Source organism: Aquila chrysaetos, chromosome 16 (genome assembly GCF_900496995.4).
Source record: "Aquila chrysaetos chrysaetos chromosome 16, bAquChr1.4, whole genome shotgun sequence".
NCBI classification, from domain to species: Eukaryota; Metazoa; Chordata; class Aves; order Accipitriformes; family Accipitridae; genus Aquila; species Aquila chrysaetos.
In genome coordinates, this window is record NC_044019.1 from 1,478,133 (window position 1) to 1,500,343 (window position 22,211).

Sequence of the window (22,211 nt, forward strand, 5' to 3'; positions counted from 1 at the left end):
CGTCAGGAATCGCCGAGACGGCTCAACAGGACCAGAGCAGCTCCTGAGCAGACCGCGGCTCCCCAAAACCCCCCAGTCAGGCGGAGTTCTGGGGCAGACAGACCAGGTACCCCCCACGCCAGCCCCCCAGTCCTCTCGGGCGCAGGCAGTCGGGGACCGAGCTCCTTGAGCGCGGCCGCCTGCGCCAAAGGCCGCTGGGGAAGAGAAGCCAGGGAACTCCTCGAGGGAAGGCAGGCCCGCAGGCCGGACTTGGGGCTGCAGAGCCACGGAGAACGCCCGACCCCCCGGTGGAAAGGGAACGGGGGACACGCTCGCACTCACAGGGAAAGGGGCTCACCCCCCCGGCTCGGAGGGGCCCTCACCCCTGGCCGGGCGCAGGCAGCCCCGAGCGGGGTGTCCCAGCTCCTCCGGGCCGGGGCCCTGCTGCTCCCTCGGGGCACAGACCCTCCCCGACCGGGTCCCGGTCCCGGTCCCCGTCCCGGTCCCGTTCCCCTCACCGCCTCGGGGCCGTTCCCACCGCCGGGCCGGTTGCCAGGCACGCGCGGGCCCGTTGCGAGGCGGCGGGGGGGGGGGGGGGGGGCCCCCCCCCCCCCCCCCCCCCCCCCCGGACACCCCCACGGGTGGGTGACCGAGCCGGCGGGGCCGCAGCGGGGCGGCTTGTCTCCTTATCGCAGTTCGGAGGGGAGGGGAGAGCGCAGGCTGGCGCAGAGCGACAGCAAAGGCGGTTGGTGTTGGTGGCATTACTAAAAATCTAAAAAAAAAAAAAAAAAAAAGGAATAAAGCCAAGCGGGCAGAGCGAAGGGAAAAGGCCAAAAGTGAAATTGTTCCCTAGCAAAGGCACGGGAGCCCTCCCTGACTGGTACCTCCCTCCCCAGGTGCCACCACGGCTCAGATCAATGCCTCTGTCTCCATCCACTCCTGCAGACGTGGCTTTGTGACTAAGTTAAAATAATGCAAGCATTAAAAAAAAAAGTATCACATATGCATTTCAAAAAAATTTATTTTTCAAATGAATACGGTTCGTTTACAATACATCCAGCTTGATGGTATCTAAAGCCAGTAGAGATCTGATGACTGTTGTGTGTACTATACACAGTCGTACAGAGGTTACAGATGCCTACGAGAGGGAAGGAACAGTGAAAGAAGTTGACATTTTACTGTGCTGGAAAGAAAGCAACTCTTGCAACAGGTAGAAAATTTTGGCAAGAACAATTTGTCTGGAAAGGGAGAACGGGCAGAGACACCGCTTCTGCTTAGCAAGTACATCTCAAAACACACCGACACATGGTTTCCCTCCCACCCCACATGGTTGCAGCCCACATCCGCAATACAAATAGGCACACATGGTCAAGATGGTTAAGTAAAAATAAAGGCTTTTACCAGTTTGTTTGCCATCCATCTACAATCTATTTGTGCAACGTCTCAAGTCACAGCTCTACTTTATTCTTGAAACAATTCCCTTTTGCTTTGAAAACCCCCAGTACCTTCACGGTGGGAACACATTCAAGTTCCTGCTCAAGCAATGGTAACACCAAAATGAGAGGGGAGCAGTTACCAGCATAAGAGAAAGAGCAAGACATACACATGGAAGGGAATCTCAATCCACCGGACTGGTTTATTAGAATTTTATTCTGAAAAGAAATCCCAAACAGCACAATTTTTTTTTTTTTAAATTTAAACATACGGTATTAAATACGCAAAATTTATATGCACGACATTGCTTCCAGCGGTCTCCTAAACAAATACAGCTCGGATCACTAGCAATGTTTATGGCACATGCTATGCCACCTGAGCCACCTTCTCCTGAAGATACTTTAATATCCATATTGGCTCATAACCAAATGCTACCAATTACCGTAAAAGCTTTAAAGTAATAACCGGCTGATAGACAATGTTCTTATCTATGATCAGACACCTCCAGGCCACGTAAACAGCCTAGTTTTTCCCCACGACAAGCAACAACACTATTTATCCACCAATAGGTGACCTGGGGAAGCTTAACTGCTTAGACCAAGGGAAGAAACAAGAACATAACAGACAGGAGGATCTGTACCCTGTGAGCCCAAAGTGCGTCACCTAACCTGTGAAACGCAGGATCTGTACACCAGTGTCGCTGGTCATGGCAGTAGGGGCTGGGCAACGAGCCTGTAAAAATCAACATTTGAGATCAAAACCTCGTTCTGCCAACTCTATTGCTGTGCTGAGGTTAGCTTTTCAAAACTGCCTGCAAAACAGACACAAAATGCAACGTTCTAGAAGCAGGTTTTTCCTACAGGAAAATAACATTAAGTTGTCTCAAGGCTAGATTCAACACTGAAAAATGCAGAAATGAGAACATTTTGCTGAAGAACGGAAATCCAAGTCCAAAGAAAACTAAAAACTATAGCCACAGGAGGAAAGTGATGTACAAAACCGAGTACCCAAAAGAAGCCATTCTTCACTGCAAAGTTGCCAGAAGTCAGAAGACAAACTTCATCTCTAGCAGTCTTCCTCTCACTGAGTTTTTTTGGCATTCAATTTTCCTCACCAGTTAAAGAGCACTACTCAAGTTTCCACTTTGCTGGCACACCATCAGGTTCAAAAACTTCAAAAGGTCCTTTAAATCTAGCATTGCTCCAGCGGGTATTACTTTGCTATTATGTCTGAGTGAATACTAACCGGCAAGACATGGATTTTCTATCAAAGAAACTGGTTTTGAATATATTCAAGAGATTTGCAAGTGTAAGCATAATGAAAGTTTATTAGTAACTATTTTAATAGCTAATTTTTGCACACCTGTACTTGAGTGGGTTGTGGACCTGTGATTTATGGGCTAGCATAGCCCTAAACTCAACATATAGTCATATTTTTCTGTGTTGCTAGATACAGTAGGTATTAATTTTCCAACTGCCAATTGTGTTTGAAAGACCTATATAATTCTCTGCAATGAAAAAAACCCCTTTCATTTAAATAAACTTGCCCTCTGACAGTCTGTTTTACAACAAATGGATTACCTTAAAAGAAAGCAACAGGTAAACATCATGGGACTAATCCCAATGGCCTTCCTCGGGCAGAGCTGCGATGAGAAGTAAAGAGCACAGGCTCACGTCCGAGACGGACTCCAAACAGAACCGTATGAATTGCAGATGCAAACTTGCAAGAAGGTGCACAGGTTTGTATCAAGAAGTTAGCACTTCCACAACATGGTTCATCCTCAGAACAGCTAATAGCTAGCTCTTGTAAGGCGATGTGAATCATTATGAACATTTTCTAGATAGGGTGAAAAATGAGGCAGAATCGTTTACCCGAGGTCAGAGAGGGAACCCATTTCAGAGCCAGCGTTGATACCAGAGTTCCTGGCTGGATAACTCATCAATATCTCAAAACTGCATAAAATATAACCTATTTGAAAAGCTCTTCCATTTTGGTCTGAAAATCCGCCTTTTTAGCAGCTTTAAGCCCAAAGTAGCATCTAAGGACACAGGTGCCTACTTCTGCACAGCACACAGTCTACAACAGCCTTCCCTCTACTAGTACCTCGATACCAGAGGATGGGGGATCTTTTCTCCCCTCGTACCACTTTGCTAACTCTTTCCATACCCAAGAGACCGTACGATTTTCTACGCAGACATCACTACCCTCAGCTGCTGGCAAACTGGTTCTTTAAGAATTATCTGTGATGTTTAATCCTCACCTCCACGTTCCCACTTAATCAGACCTCTGCACTGCTCCCTGACATTCACTGGACAACATTCTTCATGTCCTTACAGCCACCAAACGGGGGTGGGGGGAAGAAGCAGTGGAGTGTATGGAAAGCTGTAGGAGCACAGTAAAGAGTGAAGATATTACTGGACAGGCAACATTCAAATAAAGGCAGAATTAATGATTCTCATTAGATAGAGAAACATATCAAGGTTAAATTTTATTTTAAAAATTGCAAGTCTACCAGGAATTATGTTTATTTGATGACATTACTTTCCAGAAACCACTTATTTTAAAAGCTTCTCCTCTCTGGGTAGTTCTAATTCACAAATAATTCAGGGCTCACTTCGATTAAGTAATTCAACGCAAAACCAACTCCATTCTGACCAAGGACTTCAAGCTTTAAAAACAATTCAAGAAAAATACTAACCATCCTACCAATGCAAACGCAAGTTTTTCCACCTCTGTTCTTGATCAGAAAAAGGCACATGCTTGCTCTCAGCGAGTTCAAGTCTGACACAAACCGTTCAGGACACCTAAGCCAATGTTTGACGTTCCCATCAATCTCCCTGAAGGGCTTGAGCTGACCACAGCTTACCTGACATCCACCCAACTCCTACCCAGTCCTTTATTTCTACAGGCAGTTGCTTTCATCACCATCGCACTACCACCGCCCCCCACATCCACAGCTGATTCACCTTCCACACGGCTACAGCATCCTCAACACGGCTAACTCTATATAGGCAGCGGAGGGAGAGTGATCCTGCGTAAGGGAACAGGGAGGTAGGTAAGAGCTGAGAAAGAGCAGAGCAACTGTAGTGCTACAGCAAAATAAACTCTACAACTGCCTGCTGCTGTTTTTCTTGGTAGCCAGGCACACTTCAGTGTGAACTGCGTGAAAACTGCAACCAGAAATCTATCAGAGCATCTATGTTTTATGGAGGGGTCAGATATTGCTCACAAAACCCCTTGGCTCCGTTGTTTCTAATAGCACCGATCTACTGGAACTTTTATCTGTTTCGACCAAGTAAGGTAGCTTCAACGTTTAGATACAAAACACAGTTTGATTTAACTATACAGCTGTTACAGGCACTGCCACCCACCTGCTTCTCAGCACAGTCCTTTTAGGAGGTGAACAGGCACTCTTAAAAAATACGGGAAAAAGCTTTTCCCCTCACGTGTTAGTTTTTGAAGTAGTCATGTGGGGTCTTTTTGGGTAAACTGTGGATGCAAATATACAGGTTCACAAGGCTCTAGCAGCATGAGTTTTTTTCAGTATATTCAGTTTTTTTCAATATGAAGACAAGTTTCCTCCTTGCATTTTTTAGAGCTTTCTGTTGGCTTAATAGCACAGTCACCACTACCACTTCTCCTCTTCATAAAACATATAGCTGAGTCAGTTCAGTTTTAGGATTAATCCCAGCACGATTTACTATGAGTAGCATGAATTACAGCAAATCCTCAGTCTCAAACTTTGCCAGGAAGGAGGATGAATTAAAACTATCCATGTGCACTAGGTTGTTGTTTTTTTTGGTATTGTTTGTTGTTTGGTTTTTTGTTTGTTTGTTTGTTTTGTTTTTTTAATTTGAAGTATTTTAATAGTGTCTACATCTTCAGCGGTTTGTTAGCTTGTATTTAAATTGGATACTTTAAAACATCATGCACCCTCCAATGAATGCAACAGAAACATACAGAACATTTCTACTGTAATTAAACCCATGTGTGCTACAGTTCATCATCACCAAGGCAAGACTTCTAGGAAGAGATCTGTGCCCAACAGAAACCTGCATCGTCAGATGCAAGTCCATTTCATTTCTTTTGATAGAAAGAAGAGGCAGCAACTTCCTTCTAAATCTCAATTAGCTAAATGTAGATAGAAAATAAACTGGTTGATAGGCAAGGGAAGAGGTGGAGAGTATTGCTGCAAACAAGCTGATGGTGCAAGATTTTTGGCCCATTTTAGTCTAAAAGATAAAAACGCCTACTACTAAAAGGGATAGAAGACACAGTTTTGGCTCAGAATTTAGACTGAAAAAATGCTTTCTAAATCCTAGCCTAACAACATTAAGAAATTTGGAATATAAAATAATTTATCATCATTGCAAGCTTAAATACCAACAAAGTGGCATTGGGTGCTGTAATAAGACAAGAAAGTTGGTAACAAACTACAAGAAACATCAGTTCATTTCTCTAAGTTGAATCAGAAGAAATCTACACAGCAAAAAGGTACTTGATTCATAGTCTCTGTGGGTAGCATAAGCGGGAGTGCTATATTGCGCATTCATCTGACAGCATCCCTTTCAACAAAGAGGTGTGGGCAACTCCAAACAAGGGTCACTGCCCCACGCTGGGACTGTGTACCCTAAATATTTCGTTGATCGTGTCCAAATTAATAGATGTCAAAAAGCTCTGCTTATTCCTAGAAAAAGTCCGGACACGAACATATTACTGCAAAGATACCACTTGCAATTAAAGTGGGAGTTTTGCGCTTAAGCTCCTGATACTCAAAAATATCCTGACTGACATCAAGTTATTCTACATCTTAAATGCCCAATACAGTATGAACAGTAATAAAACGAACACAAAGTAATTTTATTTTTAAAGAAATAAGGTACCAATTAAAGTAGTCTGTCTATCAAGCTGTTTCATTCAGTCTCCTCTCAAACATGACTAGTTAAGCTGACTTTGGAGAAGAAAAACAGAACATTCAGAAACTTCTCCCACCTAAAAATAAGCGTCAAAAGCAACATACGGACCAGACACACAGACCTATGAGCTGCACACAGATTACCAATAAATATATGGAAACACCACAATAAAGGACAAGGTTCGTCATAAAAGAAAAAAGTCTGATAACTGCTATTAAGACCATTACAAAAATGAAAGTTAAGTGTATTTTTTGCAGGCATGTGCAAGCACATTACAGTGTAATCAAAGCAGAACTTTGCTATTATTATTACTTTATGCAGCATTACAAGGTTACTGAGGTGCAGTGTTTAATAGTCTAGTCTACAGCTTTTCCTGACCGGAGGAATGCTCACCAAACTCACTATGGACCCACACCCTCTTCAACCATCTGAGTGGGGCAGCATCCCCCACCCCACCAAGCTGCTCTCCATCCAGAGTATCAAAACTCCCAGCTAGGAATTACAAGTCCCACTGATACATGCACATCACTCCTTTAAACACATAAGCCACGTGAGGTCTGCTCACAGCAGGACTGACCATCTCGTAAGTCTTCAGACAGCTTTCAGTTTGTCTACTTCATCTTTGGGAGCCTGCTACATCTAAGAGACAACATCCTTCAATAGCTATGGATTCCCTTTCAGCACTAACTACATCGCCCCAAGAGTCCCATGCTGTCGCTTCTACACCCCCCACCCCCCCCCCCCCCCCACCCCCTCAATGTGAAGAGGTAAATTGCATTGACTAAATCAAAACCGATTCTAGCCTGCCAGCTGAATTTGGTGATCGCTCCTCAATGCCTCTCCCTCCGAATGAAAACACCTTCCTGGTTATTCTTGGTCCTGACTCAGAGAAGCTGATGCTTGAAAGTACCTGAAAGATACCATCAAACACTTGGCATTTTCAATAATTTATCTTAAATTTTCAGCCATGTACAACTGGAAAATAAAAATCTACAGCACCATCTTCTAAAAAGGCACTTTCTGAGGACTGTCTTGCTTAAAAAAAATAAAATCACTCCAAGTTTTAAACAGTGGAACTGATTTGTTTTAAAAGGACCCTATGTTAACTACCCGTGTTAGGTGAGGGGGTACCTCAGACAAGATTTGAAAAGGCCAGGGCACGTGGGATGGAAAGTGGATGGAGTCTCTCCATCAACACCCTTGTTTCTGTAAAACTGACGCTTCGGTATTTTCCTTCGCAAGCCTCTCCCTTGCAATTTCTTCCCCTCCATATGCACCTTTGCCTACTCAGGGACAACAATTTGGTTTTGTTTTAGTGTTATAGGGATCGGGATTCTTGAGACTCTGCTAGGGAGGTAAAATGTAGCATCCTGTACCCATCTCATTCATACCTCAACTACAGAAAGTACAAAATCTTCTACTAGCAGAAAGCATCAATTAGCTCAAGCTCTAACCATTATCTTTTCAGGTTTACAAAAAAACGATGAGTGAACTGGCTAAAGTGAGGTTTTATTTAAACATGTGCCGAAACAAAAATGATATCCTAACACCCAGTATCAATCTAAAGTACCATCTTTGGGTAGAAAAGACAGACAGCAATCTTTCCCTTTGACATCCCTACGGATTTTTTCACTAGATGCAATCAACCTGCCAGTAGCAGCCACAAAACTCCACAGCACTGAAAGGGACAGAGTATCTGCCTGGCGTGACCAGAGACTAAGATGGCCATTTAGAAATAACGATCTCCAAAAACTGAATTTAGTTTCAATGTCCATAATCTGAGCTTTTGATTCCTTGGTTATAAAAGTGCTTCGAGTAAGGTTCTAAACCCTCAGTTCACAAAACGGGGAAAATACCAAAAGAGGACAAGATATGAAGAAAGTATTAAAAAAAGGCCTCAAGCATTTTTAAGTATAGGCTGAGCTTGGAATTTCACCAGAGCGGACTTCAAGACTAGTAGAAAACTAGTATTCGTAGCTGGAATTTGTACAGAAGATGACTATCTGGTATCTTATGTTGAGCATTTTATAGGACAAAAATCTGTACATGAAGAAGTGAAAATAGTTTAGGACCAATAGCATCTTGAAATAATTTGACTGACAACTTCCAGAAACCCATTTTACTCCTGAAGACCATTTCTGTGGCCAAACAAACTTCCAAAAGGATGCCAGAATGAACCCTATAAAAATAACTTTTGGATGCGTTTAACCAGATTACACACTGAACAGTAACACAGCGATCCTGAGTAAAATGGCCACAGCTGAAGTGCCCTACAACGGAAAAAAGCTACTTACAGTGGAGTCAGTCATTCTGTTAGCAGATGTTGCGAGAGTTGAACGCCTCAACTACAAAACGCTCTACTTCTCTCCAAATCTGGATCTACTAGTCACCAGATCGCAGGTTTCGGCAAGGCTTTCTGCTAGAAAAAAGTTACGAGAAGCACTGCCGCCAGCCCCGGGGAGCGGTTCCCGCTGTTGGCACAGCACCAGTGCTGCAGCTGCAGGTCTGTATGGCCGATACCCTAAGGCTGCTCCTTCCCCAGTCCAGCCCGGGGGCCCTTGTGCGTGCTCCCACCACGGAAGCAATTAGTGGCACTTGTTAAGTACAAGTGAGGTCTCGGTGCAGTCAAACTGGTACAGTGTCTTAGGAGGCGGGAACCGTTTTTCTAGATAGGCATAAAAACGAGGCCAGTATGTCTGCAAAGTAGAACTGTCAGCCTTTGCCCATGTCCTTCTTTGGACTATATACAGACAGCTCCCAGCAAGAGAGGGGGATCTGGTATGCCACTCAAGATTTCCCCAAACAGCACATAAAATTTGAGATTTTTTTTTCTTTTTAAAGGAGAGCAGGTACAAAAATAAAAGAAATCCATATACTCTGAAAATATACTGGAAACTGCCACCACAGATGAGGTACCATTTATCCCGACCCCCCACCCCCAAACTGCAAACATCAAAATATATATGTTTTTAAACAAAGGAGGAATATCTGGCTATTTAATCTCAGTTAAAATGACAGCACCCTTTGTTACACTTGATATTTCACACCATTAATTCTCTTTTGAAAAAAACAAGATATCTAACTAACCTTGATTCCTTGCTTATCTCCTCATTCCTTAGTGCAGTAATTGTCCATCTCCATTTAAATAAATATAGCAGCTACAGCATCATAAATGTGTGGCCCTCACAACGCCAGTAACTTGATATCGTAATACAAGTAAGTATCGGCACTTTACGTAGATATTTGCAAAACCAAGAATAGAGATTAAAACGTCCAAATACTCTTCACATGAAAACCAGGTAAAATGCTAGCTCGACAAGTAATTTAAGTCACTTTCCCAATGAAGTTTCTTTTAATTTTTTTTTTTTTGTGAAAGTAGCAAGCAAAAAAGCTTCTCAAATCATAGTCACTGAGCGCAGGCAGGATGAGAAGCATACAGTGTCTTTGAAAGGAACATTAAAAGACTTTTTAAAAAGGAATTTTCATCGAAATGCCAGAAATCCACAAGTCTTTGTAAAATAGTTTTTTTAAAAAAAATTCTCTGTTTTAAAACAATTTTCCGTAAAAAGCCTAACCTGAACCTTTTATAAACAGAACTGCTAGCTAGAACGCTTCTCAGAGAAAACTGTCAGGTCACAGACGAAGAAAAACGTTTGAGACTTATTCGGAAACCATCTTGCTCAAATTATTTTGTTACACCGACCTCCCTGCAGCAGGTTTATCTGAAGGCGCTGAAAGGTAAGTGCATTAAGAAGTCAAAGAGCGTGGCTGGGCCAGTCCCGGCTCTGCGGGTGCAGCTGGCGAAGGCGTGCGGCTCCCAGGACCCCAGAGACTCTCAGACACGTCAGGGTCTGCCGAGTCTCCCTCGATCACCCTCCCACCTCCTCTCCGGGGACCCCCAAGCCACTAGCCAACTGCCCACCGTCACGACTATTTCCAGTGCAATTTTAGCTTTGCAAAGTTAGTCTTTTTACATTATCTTCCTTGATATTGGGAGATAAAATATGTATATACACTAACGGTTTAGTAAAGCTCTTTGAGACAGTGTTGTGAACAGCACTACATACATTTCAATACAATATACAAATGCACAAAATACAGTACTTTGTTTTCTGGCAGAAAAAATGGGGGAGATTCACGTCTGTTGAAGCAAAACGGGCTCAGATTTTAGGCTCAAAATACAGTATATTGGCAAACAGCGGATTTCATGAGAATGACAGGAGATAAGCTACTTGTATCAACCCACTGGTTTTCATGTGGAGAGCAGGTGGAGTTCAGAAGGGCTGGGATAACAGCAATGCCCATACAAACGATCTGCAGTATATATACTATGAACCAGTGCAAATAAAAACAGTCAAAAATGCAGTTCACGAGTTTACAAAGTGCAAAACTCCCCAGTCCCCTCATTGAATAAATGCTCGTCTCTGACATCTTAAATATTGTCTTACCTTTAAAGTGGAATGAAAGAGTCCCATTAATTTGTTTCACATTTCAGTGATTTAACATGTTAGAACTATCCCAGCCCTCTTTATTTGCAAAGTGAAATGAAGTTACCAATAACTTAATTTTAAAAGGAAAGTCATTATCAAAGAGGAAAAAAGCCTAAAAACTTTTAATTCCAGACATTTTACTGATGTCAAATAGATTTAACTAAGCATGTAAAAACTTAGATCTTAATAAAAAACCCCTTCCATTTAATTCAAATATCCTCCACATTTCAAAGCCAAAAATATGGCCAATTCCTTTGTTAAATCAAAACACTGCAGTGACAAGTAAAGCTTGCAGAATTCTAGAAGCATTTTTGCTATTTTTGATTTAAAAAAGGAAAATTCAAGATTCCTTCTGACTATAAAACTTTCCTTTCAAAATTAAGGCTTTTACTTTGTCCTTTTAAAATCATGGAGGTGTCCATTCTTCCACAGTTAGTGGTACAAACACTGCTTTAGTACAGCTCAATGGACACAGTTTTTCTTTAGAACGCTTATTGCACTAAAAGATAGCAAAACAAGTTGTCAGTTTTTAAAAAATAAACATGGTTACATTTCTAAAAAATAAAAGTTGATGTTGACCATATGTTCTGTAATAATTAAATTAAAGCATTATTATTACTCTAATAAATATAAAAGAAACAAAAGGAAGCTAAACTTCAAAAAACACATACATATGAAATCACATTAAGGTGTGAGAGGCAGCAAGTAAACTAGCATTTTTCTTTTTTCCAAAAAGACCTTAGCTCTAAAGTTTCAGTTCTGGTGTTTACTATATGTAGTCCCATAAAACTTGGGACATCTGATCTCCTGTGAAGCTTCAACATATTTGACTTGCCAGATAGAAAACAATTGAAACTTTTGGACTAGGTAAAACAGCAGCTTTAGTAAATTCACCAGGGAGCAAGAAGAGTTTGGATCACTACTGCCTGCACGTAATACCACTAGCTTCTTTGCTTTTAAAAAGGGAACTATTGGAGCTGAGAACTCCAAAGCTGTGAAGAAAGACACAAAGGCAGCAGTTGGCTAAATTATGTTCAAATTATTGGATTAGTGTGCAAAACATCTTCCCCTTCCTCAATTTTTTCTAGTTAGTGCTGTACATTCAAATGTACTTGGATATGTTCACATTTGAATGCTTGATGGCAATATTGAGAGAAAGATTCCTCAATGCAGTGGGGTAAAAAACTTAAATTTTTTTTTTTTTTTTTTTTGCACACTTCCCTCCCCAAACAATCATTGTGATTGTTCCTATAAAGGTGGTTTGCTTTTTTTTTTTTGAAATTACACCATCAATTTTTTAACTTTTTTTTTTTTTGCAAAGATAGTTGTGCTGCCGAGCAACTTGAGGTAAAGGCATAAGAGGGTTAAACTACGAGAAATTAAAAAAAAAAAAAAAAAAGATGGCGGTGCTTCTGCGCCAAAAAAGCGGTTGGCTGGTTTCGTATTGCATAATAGTGCTGTGTTCCTCGATGAAGTAAACAATCTTCCTTGTGTCAATTTAAGGGTTAGCCTCTCGCCCCTGCACAGTGTCAACTTCAGCATGATCGGAGGCACACCCCATAAACCAACCCCACTGAAAACATACATTGTATGTGGCTTAATTTTTCAGTTCTTCCTTTCAGTGAGTATGCTCCCATTTTATTGACTTAAGCGAAGTACATCGTGCGTAAGGTGTCTTGGTGAATTTGTACAGCCTTCGCGAGGGCCTGTGGATCTCTCCCATTGCTTTGTCCTGAAACATGGCTTCCTTCAGCACTGCAAGAAAACAAGATGACGACAAGCAGGGCTGTAAATCATATTAATTTGGATCAAAAAGCCACCCTGACATCTCTTCAACGTTGAGGAGAGCAACATGGCAATAGTAATACTGAGAAAAATCAGGATACTGAGAAAAATCTACTTGTCTATTCACCAGCAACCTCAAGGCTTTTGACAAATCTCTTTACCTTAGCTGCTCAGCTTGTTCATCTAAAAATAAGCCTGTTACAAATATATTGATGGCTTGATGGTTATAAAATACTTCTGACGTACAAAGCAGAGTTAGGTAAGTGGAAGGCACTTAACATTTGCTCGATTCATGACTACTCTAATTCTAGAGCAAAAAACTAAATGCGTGGCTTGATTCCCTCAGACCATGTCGAAGTAATAACAGAATACTTTAATAAACTAAACTGAATTCTTTTAATCTGAGTGTTATTCAGTAGAATCCACCAACCCACTCCTGTCTGACACTGAGCAGCAGCTGTCAGGAATGATTATCTTAAGACTACTCCCAGAGGTAACAAAAATTAACTGCAAAACGAGCAGTAATTATCTACAGTCGGATGGCTTTATGCCCGACAATGGAGTAAAGACCAATAGGGACAAAAACTTAAGCACACATTTTCATTTACCTGTCATGTTCTTTGTCCACAAGATGGTATCGTGCTCTGAATGCTACCAGATGAGCATAATACGCTGGTGCAGGTATAGAAACCGATCGTGTACAGCGCACATATGTGTGGCAGAGCTGGTAAGTCAGCAGCTGAAGTTCATCTGCAGTAAAACAGTTATCATCCCACAAAACATGATAGTGTGAGGGACGGCTGGTACCCTAAGAAGAAGAGAACATGAATTCACTTATCTGGCTTTTCCATACAATCAAGTCAGATTTTTAAGTTCAGAAAGGGCCAGGCTATCTAGCCTGAACTCCTACATAACAGCAGCCAAAGAAAATCCAGTCTTATGTCAGCCCTAAATGTGTTCAAAGATGAATAGGAGTCTAACATTCACATGATTATGTTACTCTAATTATTCTTGCTTGCGAAAAACCCCACATGCCTTCTAGATAACCCTCAACGATCAAAACCTGTTCCCAACATGACTGAACCATGATTACACTACCTCTTAACTACCTTCAATTAAAACTGTTTCTCACCAAGACACATTTCCCAGAGAAATAACTGCTGCTTTTAACTCTTTCCAATTCCTTAGCACCCTAATTTAAAGTATGAACACTAGAAACAGCTCAGTATTTCAGACGTTACCTATAGAGTTCTACCCAGAAACACACACTTCCTTACTTCTACACAATGTCATCTTTTCCTACAGGTTCAAGAGTTGCACTGCTCTTTGGCATTATGCTGAATCAAATTTTTACATGTCACTCCTGTCAAGGTTCCCTCCAGATACGTGCGTTCACCATCAGTACTTCAACATTTCCTTATAGCTCATTAACCAGTACTGAACACCGAGTACAGTTCTTAGGAACTCTTAAAAGTTCTCCATTAAATGATTGACTTGCACTTGCTCTGAAAGACACTCTTTTGGAGTGAACACTCCTCTTCCCTCCTGCCTCTCCCCACAAAAGGTGTGAGGCACTAGAGTTAAAACTTACAGTGTAACTGAATTAGGTCAATAGTTGTATTTTAACCAGGCTAGAAGTCTCTCTTTTTAAAAATAGATTTATATATATATATAAAAAGGTAGCAATTTATTGTGGCTTGCTATATTAAAAACAATGAGCTGCAACTACATCTGGCAGTTCTGCTTCAACTTATATTGATACTATTTTTTTCCAAGGGGCCAAAAACTAGCTTGCCCAGACCTAGCATGAAGATATACATCTAAGTGGAGAAAAGCAGCAGAAGTTTTGAACTCCTTAATAAAAAACATGGCAATGATTCAAAACTTGAAAAGAAAACATGCCCAGCAAACCTAAACAAAACTTATGACGATGTGGTCAGACTGACATAAAAATTTGAAGAGTTAATTTTTTTCCATTTTTAAACAATATCCTGATACAATTTTTGGCATTAAGTTGACTCTCCACTGTATTGCTGGCAATAACACCACATTCTGGATTTAATTTCCATAGCCTGTAATGCACTAGTCTGCACTTAGTCAGCAAATAATCAAACATTGCCTTCAGTCCTTCAAACTGTTTACATTTGAAAACTTGATTCAACATTAATTTCACTGGGCTATAAACAATAAAAGTAGCAAGTTTTATTTTCAGAAATAACAAAGGTACAAAATAAAGTGACCTCTTTAAAATAAACTTAGGAAAGCATCACTTACCATCAATGCAAGTTTTAAAGGTGTAGCAGAGACCACCTCTTAAGCAAATAATACTGTTAGTCCCACAATACTGATACCTCATAAAACTGAGCTAAATGACATTTCCCTACTAAATAACTGTAAACTATAACTGTAACTATAAACTGTAAACACAACTGTCACAAAAGGGAGAAAAATAACATGTTCTAAATTCACATTTACTTACAAAGAAACAAATATACCTGTATTCCAGCATGGCTACAGAGGTAAAAATCAAACTCATATGGATGTGTAATATCCGTATCCACAGTTGTTCCAGCTGGAATATTGCCACTTCGTCCAACCTAGAGAAAAGGTTTTGTTAAAAAGTGCAGCTAAGAACTGTTTATACATCTCAACTGTAATTAAAAATACAAGTTTCTATTCAACACATGCAAGGTTTCAGTGAATGAACTGCCTCAGTTACTGTTTGGAATGCGTCAATACAGCAACCTAGGATATTTGACAAGGACGCCGTATGGCTCTACCATCTCAACACAGAACATTGCACCTACAGCACTTCAGAACTGTCAATTCCAGAAAGACAGAAAAGCTGCACATACATTTGTATTTAGAACTGTCAGCTTGAGTTTGGATCGACTCACTCAGAAGAACGGAAAAGTTCAGGGTTCCATCATGTTTTATTTTCTTCTACTACAACTGCTGTAGACCTGGTCCTAGTTAGTTACATGAATGTTAGCTATAGTTCACTGACAAAGACTAGTATCAATGTACAACATGACAAAGACTGATGGACTACTATTTTTTTTTTTTTTTAACATACTCAAGGTCAATGATTTTTCAATTTGGGGCCACATTTTATGCTTATCAACTCAACATCTTCCCTGAATGCAAAGACAATCAGATTGACAGAGAAGCCCATGTTAATATTTTCTCCAGCAGCATAAGTGCTTGACATCAAGCTTTTCACATAAGGCTACTATGAGAGAGGGAAGTGATTACCCTTTCTGTTCTGTCAGCACAGAACAATCGTGTATGATGTCGCTTCTGCACCACAATATAGGTTATTCCAGGCTGGTAATCTTTCTCCAAACTGATGCAGGCTTCTCTAATGGCTAGCAGTTCGTAATACAAAACCTACAAGCACAAGAACAGAGTAGTTTATGTTTTCCTTCCATTGTATTCTACACGCAATACCTAATAAATGGTTTGTAGTTAACACTTAGTGCAACTTTGCCACACAGTTAGTAATCTTAGGAAGTACTTAGAAATATATTGTTTCCCACGTTCTAAGACCTCTCCTTCCCAGACAGTAAAGAAGTTGCCACTTTTCTTACCCAACATGCTTAAGAAATTCTCTCCTTAAAAGTCTCAATTATTTTGCGGTATCTTGGTGCAAATGTAGGCAACTCAAACAGCACAGCTATTCAAATATGACAACTGGAGTTATTATGTAGTAACACAGTCCTTCAAGAAACCCACAAATGAACCAACCTGTCGAAACTGTCCTTCAGAGACCCCGTCCCTGTAGAAGATGATACGTGTGGGCTTGAACCGTGTTGACTTGTAGAACTGGATGAGAAGCTCTCTCACCATGGAGGCTAGATCTTGGATGATTTCCTGCCGGGGTCGCTGAACTCTCACCGTGGCACAGTACCGGCTTGGATGAGCATCCATACTACCTACAACCTTCAGGGGAAGATTACATGAGTAAAGACTTCAAGATCAAATCTATACCCCCCAAAAAATTAAAATAGCAGAAAAGCCAAGAAGAACAATTTTCAAGTAAAAGATGCTTATGTTAAAACAACAACCACAGTAACATTTTTAACTGTAACTTGTAGTAGGTACAGGTTTAATGCCTTTTGAAAAGAGGTATAAAACTTGCGCTCCAAGCACCCTGAAATGCATCTGCAGAATTGGGGTCTCCCCCCCTGTTGACAGCACACTAATACATATTCTGATAATCCAGACACAGCCATTTTTTTCTTTGAAGTTTTCTCACCTTTTACACACAGAAACACTTCAGTTTGCCTTAGTTACTTTAAGTAAGGACACAGTTTCCATAACTGCAGTCAATGCCAAATAAAATACCAAGGGGACAAAACAGGAAGGGACTGACTAAGCATCCAACCACCACCTTGATCTCCTGGACTGTACCAACACGAAAGGTAAGAAGCATCAAAAGCATTCCTGCCAAACGAGGCCTTTTTTGTATTTTTAAAGGGAGAAAAATGTAATTAATGTTATTAACTAACATCAAAGCTGCATTATTTCCTTTAGAATATTTTTGAAGAAATATATTATTTAACATGATTGCCATTTTACCTTGATTTAAAAATTAAAACCAAAGAAGACAGTCTGAAGTATCAAGCAGTGTTTTTCTTTTAAAGACATGATTTTTAATAACACTGGGAATGTGTACAAAGAACTGGCATAAGCCCTGAAATATGTTTGACATAGACATAGTCCATGAGTTACATTTACTATTCTAACATTTACCTAAGATGAAAAACAATGCTAATTTAATAAAACTTACAGCAGCTATTGAAGGCTTCTTTCCATCTCCAGCAGGAGGGTGAGTGACATCAGCTCCCAAAAAGATCACTGGCTGCTGGAACACAGAAGGTCTTCAAAAAGAAAAAAGTGCTAAGTCACACTTGTAGATGAACAGTTGGCACAAGGTTATTGCTCAATATGGGGTTTTGTTTATATTTCAGCTAAGCTGCACAGAGAAGCCTTCTTATCAGGTACTCTGGCCAAACCTAAACAATGAAATCTTTGTGCTCAAGATGTGAGCTTCAAAACCACCACAGCAGTCATTCCAAAATAAACTGCCATTTAACTTTGGCATGATTCTAGTGGAGAAAAGCCACAGACCTACACCTGAACAGTACAAACGGCTTCTTACAGAAACTATCATTCTACAGGATGATTACACTAGTGCTTGGAGGTCAGCTAAGCACCGCTTTGGTACTGCATCAGCCATACAACAAATGGCTGGATGCAGTAGCACACACATTATTCTGGCTTACAGGATTTAAGGAGCAGGATGGTCTCCCAGTGCCTTTAAAATATTCTTCCACACACCACTGGACTCCAAGCTCTCAGGAAAGAATTCTTAAGACTTGCACTCCAAAAGTTTATCTGGCTTGCTACCTTGCATTATGCATATTTCCACTCAAGGAACAGGTATGCTCTAGTAAAGGTTCGAGTCAATCCAAATTTCTGCTCTTCAGGACTGAGAGACTTGTGCTTCTCCAGAATGATCCAGAAATGAGCCCACATGGGTTGGACTTCTCAAACCTTCTCACTGAAGGCATCAAAGCAATTGGAGCACACATTCAAATAGAGCTTAGAGACTAGCTGTGAAAAAGTGTGAGCTGAATTACTCAGACTATTACAGTGAGAGAAGACGCCTCCAGTGTTCTTCTACCCTCATTAACAGCACATTGGTATGTCCAACCGTTACATTCTGTGATGTGTTGTATGCTCTTAAATTCACAAAAACTTCTGATCATATTAATATTTCAACATCTCTAGATCTGCAGTTTCTCTTCAAATTTTTGATACTGATCAAACATTTGAAAAGAACCTTGGCTTAAGACGTAACTCATGGGCCAACAACTGCTCAGAGCCCATGCTAGAAGAAATTTAATTCTACCTCAAATATCACATACCTTTACCAGAAGAATATTTCACCTTAAAATTTAGCCATGTTTAAATTCTAGGTGCTAAGTAGCAAACGTAATCACATCTGTTAAAACAAAACCCAAATCAGTCTCTGTGAAGAGTCTTACCGTTGATGAGGTACAAGGATGTTGTTGATTCCTCCTAGTTTAACATTAATCTTCAGGCACAGATTTGATAGGGTCTGTGGAGATGTTTTAATGACATTCTTGACTTGAACACACTGTGTGGCCATTCCCAACAGTGTATCTCCCACACGCTTCACCTCCGCTGAGAAGCAAATATTAGGATACAACTTGAGTCCATTTGAAATTATGGCTATATTTTGATATTAGCTTAAGTCACAATAATTTAAACGTACATACTCTGCAAAATAACTTCCAACTTATCTGCATACTCAGACCTGCTTCCAATTCATTTTATCTTCAGATTCAAAACATTGGTTTCTAATGTCTAAAGAATGGTCCTGAAGAATTTTCTAACTTATGCTGGGCAGCAAATTTCTCAGAACAATACTTGACTGAACAGGTAAAAGACAGAGGTATTCCCTTACCATACACCGGTGTTTTCCCTGGCAGGATGACAATGATGAGCTGAAGCCCTGAATAGGTGTTCTTGAGGTGTCGAAACATGGGCTCCACACTGTCTGCACCCTGGGCGTATTTACAGAAACAGGGCTGGCCTTGGATCGGCATCCCTGCATCTTTGGAGATCTTGCGCAGCTGGTCTGTGAAACCCCTAAAGATGAGAAGCTTTTTTGAATTTTTGCAGTAGCAATAGCACACAACCACCAAAGCAGAAGGGGACAGAACTGTGTTACTCAAATGAAGACGATTCCAAATAGCTTTTAAAGCAGTATTTTAAAAATGTTCATTACGTGGAGGCTGTACAGCTTTGAAACACCATAGGCCAGAATGGGAAAAAAGAGTTTAGACACCTTTAGTACTTCATTCAAGATGCTAGAAGGAACTCTATACAAAGCAGCAATGTCACAGGACCAAAACCCCACGGTGTACCCAGGTACAGCGTTTTGACTGTAGCTTCCTGCAAGGAAGCAAAACAGCTTGGATTCTCTCCCTAACATCTTAGATGATTAAAATCAGGTAAAACACTCATTAGAAGTCCTACATTCATGTTTTCACTAAGATGGCTTCATTAAGAGAAAAGTCCAAAGCCTGAACCGTGACATGCCTTACTTCAGTATTTCTTCTCTGCATTGTCTTTGCGTTGCAAAGCAAGCTATAGCCCACATTTTGATCTCAACACCAGTGTGAAACTGCTTCCCTCGCATGTCCCATACTCCATGACTTGGGGTTGCCACTGTTCGATTCTGTGGAAACAAAAGTGACAGATACTCAAGTGATTGGAAAAAAAAAAGCCTATGCTATTTTCAGCACAGGAAATCACTCTTCAAAATAGAAACAAAATGCAAAAACCTCACCCGTCCTCCATACTGCAACATTGGAGCTGGGAGCACGCGCCCTGTCACATGGGCCATCTCATCACGGACCTTGAACTGGAACTCTTGAACAAACGGATCTGCATCATAATTTGCACTTCTCACCTAGAAGAAGAGTTTTTCCATGTTACAGAAGTATCTCATTATAATTCATATAACAAACAAAAGGCTAACAGGAATGCTGCAGAAGTGTTATACAACAATTCCCCTTGTCATTGAAAAAAGCTCAGATTTAACTGCTCAACACTATCAACCTATCCCCAGTGAAAACAATTAATACCATGAAATACATTGGATGAGATTTTTTTTTATTCCCTTAGTTACTCGAGTGCTCATTTGTAGTATGCTCATTCAAAAGCATTTAGTTTACTCACAGGATAGATCAAAAAGCCTTCTCCTATAGAGACAAGCAAACCCAAGATTAAACAAATTAATTCATTTTATTACGGCACATTCATGTCTTCTGTATTTTCCAGAGGAGACTTATTTTAATTGAAAAATTTTGGCTAACTTGTCAGCTCAAAACCCAGACTGTTTCAAATAAGAGCTATCTGTTTATAAGAGTATTCAACTAAAAATATTCAAGTTTTATAATATTTCAAGTTAGAAAAAACAATGACATTTAGGGTGTCTGGATTCAGCACCAAGAAAAGATACTGGTGTTATCAGGTGAAAACATGTAGTGTCTACTAAAGAAAGCAAACATCTCAAGTACAAGACTGAGGTTTAGGAGACCTAGAATCATTCTTCTACCCTGTTACAGATTCCTTGTATGATTCTGGACAAATCAAGTTGCTCCAGTTTGTTTTCAGTATCTATTAAAATTAAGTAGAGTGATGTTACTATCTTCAAACTATTAACAGGGGAAAAAAAAAAAAAAAAAAAAAGGGCAATGGTCAAGACCCAAGCCTTTAGAGTCTAGCTCATGATTTTAAAAGTATTTAGCACCACTACAAATATAAGCATCCTATAATAATGAAAAAAAGTATGGTGTTCAAATATCAACAGGAATCAAGGAATAGAAATGCACCTAGAACAAAATCTTACTCTCATGAATTTGGGTACTAAAACCAAGTCCATTTCACAAATTTGTTTAAAAGCCCTGATGGGCCAATACAACAAAAGACTGAACTATTTGTCCTGAGTATTTCCAATACCTACTTAGAAGCAATTGTAAAGATTATAACACAAGAGCCCATACCGCTGGACTTGTGGTATTGTTGGAAGCTATTTTAAATAAATCATGTTAAAGAAAGTACTTAATCTGTTACATTAAAGGGCTAGAAGGAAGGAATGAAGAGACTAGGCAGGTCACATAAGATTTTGCATTAATGTTATCTGTGAGTAGTATCACACCAAACTGAAATTAAAGAACTAACCAATCTGCTTATTTCCTCTTGTCTATCTGGAGCAGATCTCGCTGTGGCCTTTATCATAGTTGATGTCTGATTGTCCGTTAGCTTCTTGATACACCGCTGGCCAGCTACAATGTTACATACCTTAAAGGAAAATCAGAAGTGTCAATACACAATAGGAGCACTTAGAAACAGATCCCAACATACCGTATGTATACAATACTATGCTATCACTACAAAACACACCCTCAATGTGTTTAAGGAACTGCATACTTCTTTCTCATAGTTCTAAACTTTAAAGCACTTTTAAAAATGTAGGTAAGTCTTTAGTGAAAGAAAAGAATAACAAACATGTAAATACATAAACATGCTTGTACTGCAAAGTGCACTACTTCTTAACATTTTGCAAAATGAAATAGTCTACCCATATCAAGCTGATTTATCAGAACGAGTTCATTACTTCTAAAGGCAGGTAGGTGTGTTTCTGTTCTTGTCCCACTTGTAGGCAAGGAAGATGAGGGTATTTCAGCTGGAGGTTGTATTTCTCTCTGAAATACTGTGCTACTGTTCTCTCCACAGTCTGGCCATTTTCTAACTGTAAAGGAAAGCTGAAAACACATACATTTTAATAAAATGTACAGAAATCTTAGTTGGCAAGTATCGACATCCCCCAAACTAATCAAATATTAGGTCCTGATAGACATTCAGTGTTAAGCTATCACAGATTTTATGCTCTGACAAAAACCATCTTACGTTTGATGACTTGCAGGCCTTCTTGTTACATTACAAACGCGGTATTTCCTTCTCATCGTTCCACAGTGAGTCACTTCTACCTTTAGACCTGCACAAA

At 40.2% G+C, this 22,211-nt stretch overlaps 1 protein-coding gene across 2 annotated transcripts in view; it reads right to left on the reverse strand.

The window, feature by feature from the left end:
• Positions 1 to 982: 982 nt before the first annotated feature.
• AGO3 (argonaute RISC catalytic component 3) overlaps positions 983 to 22,211 on the reverse strand; it is a 42,815-nt gene continuing 21,586 nt past the window's right edge. For both annotated transcript variants that reach the window (XM_041129071.1, XM_030038628.2), the window contains 13 exons: positions 22,115 to 22,202; positions 21,822 to 21,969; positions 21,386 to 21,505; positions 19,989 to 20,111; positions 19,744 to 19,877; positions 19,101 to 19,285; positions 18,658 to 18,817; positions 17,397 to 17,487; positions 16,352 to 16,546; positions 15,860 to 15,994; positions 15,100 to 15,201; positions 13,213 to 13,412; positions 983 to 12,574 (listed from right to left, as the gene is read on the reverse strand). In XM_041129071.1, the coding sequence (XP_040985005.1) occupies positions 12,466 to 12,574; positions 13,213 to 13,412; positions 15,100 to 15,201; positions 15,860 to 15,994; positions 16,352 to 16,546; positions 17,397 to 17,487; positions 18,658 to 18,817; positions 19,101 to 19,285; positions 19,744 to 19,877; positions 19,989 to 20,111; positions 21,386 to 21,505; positions 21,822 to 21,969; positions 22,115 to 22,202 (1,790 nt within the window). In that variant the 3' untranslated portion in view covers positions 983 to 12,465. The remainder of the gene's footprint in view (positions 12,575 to 13,212; positions 13,413 to 15,099; positions 15,202 to 15,859; positions 15,995 to 16,351; positions 16,547 to 17,396; positions 17,488 to 18,657; positions 18,818 to 19,100; positions 19,286 to 19,743; positions 19,878 to 19,988; positions 20,112 to 21,385; positions 21,506 to 21,821; positions 21,970 to 22,114; positions 22,203 to 22,211) is intronic.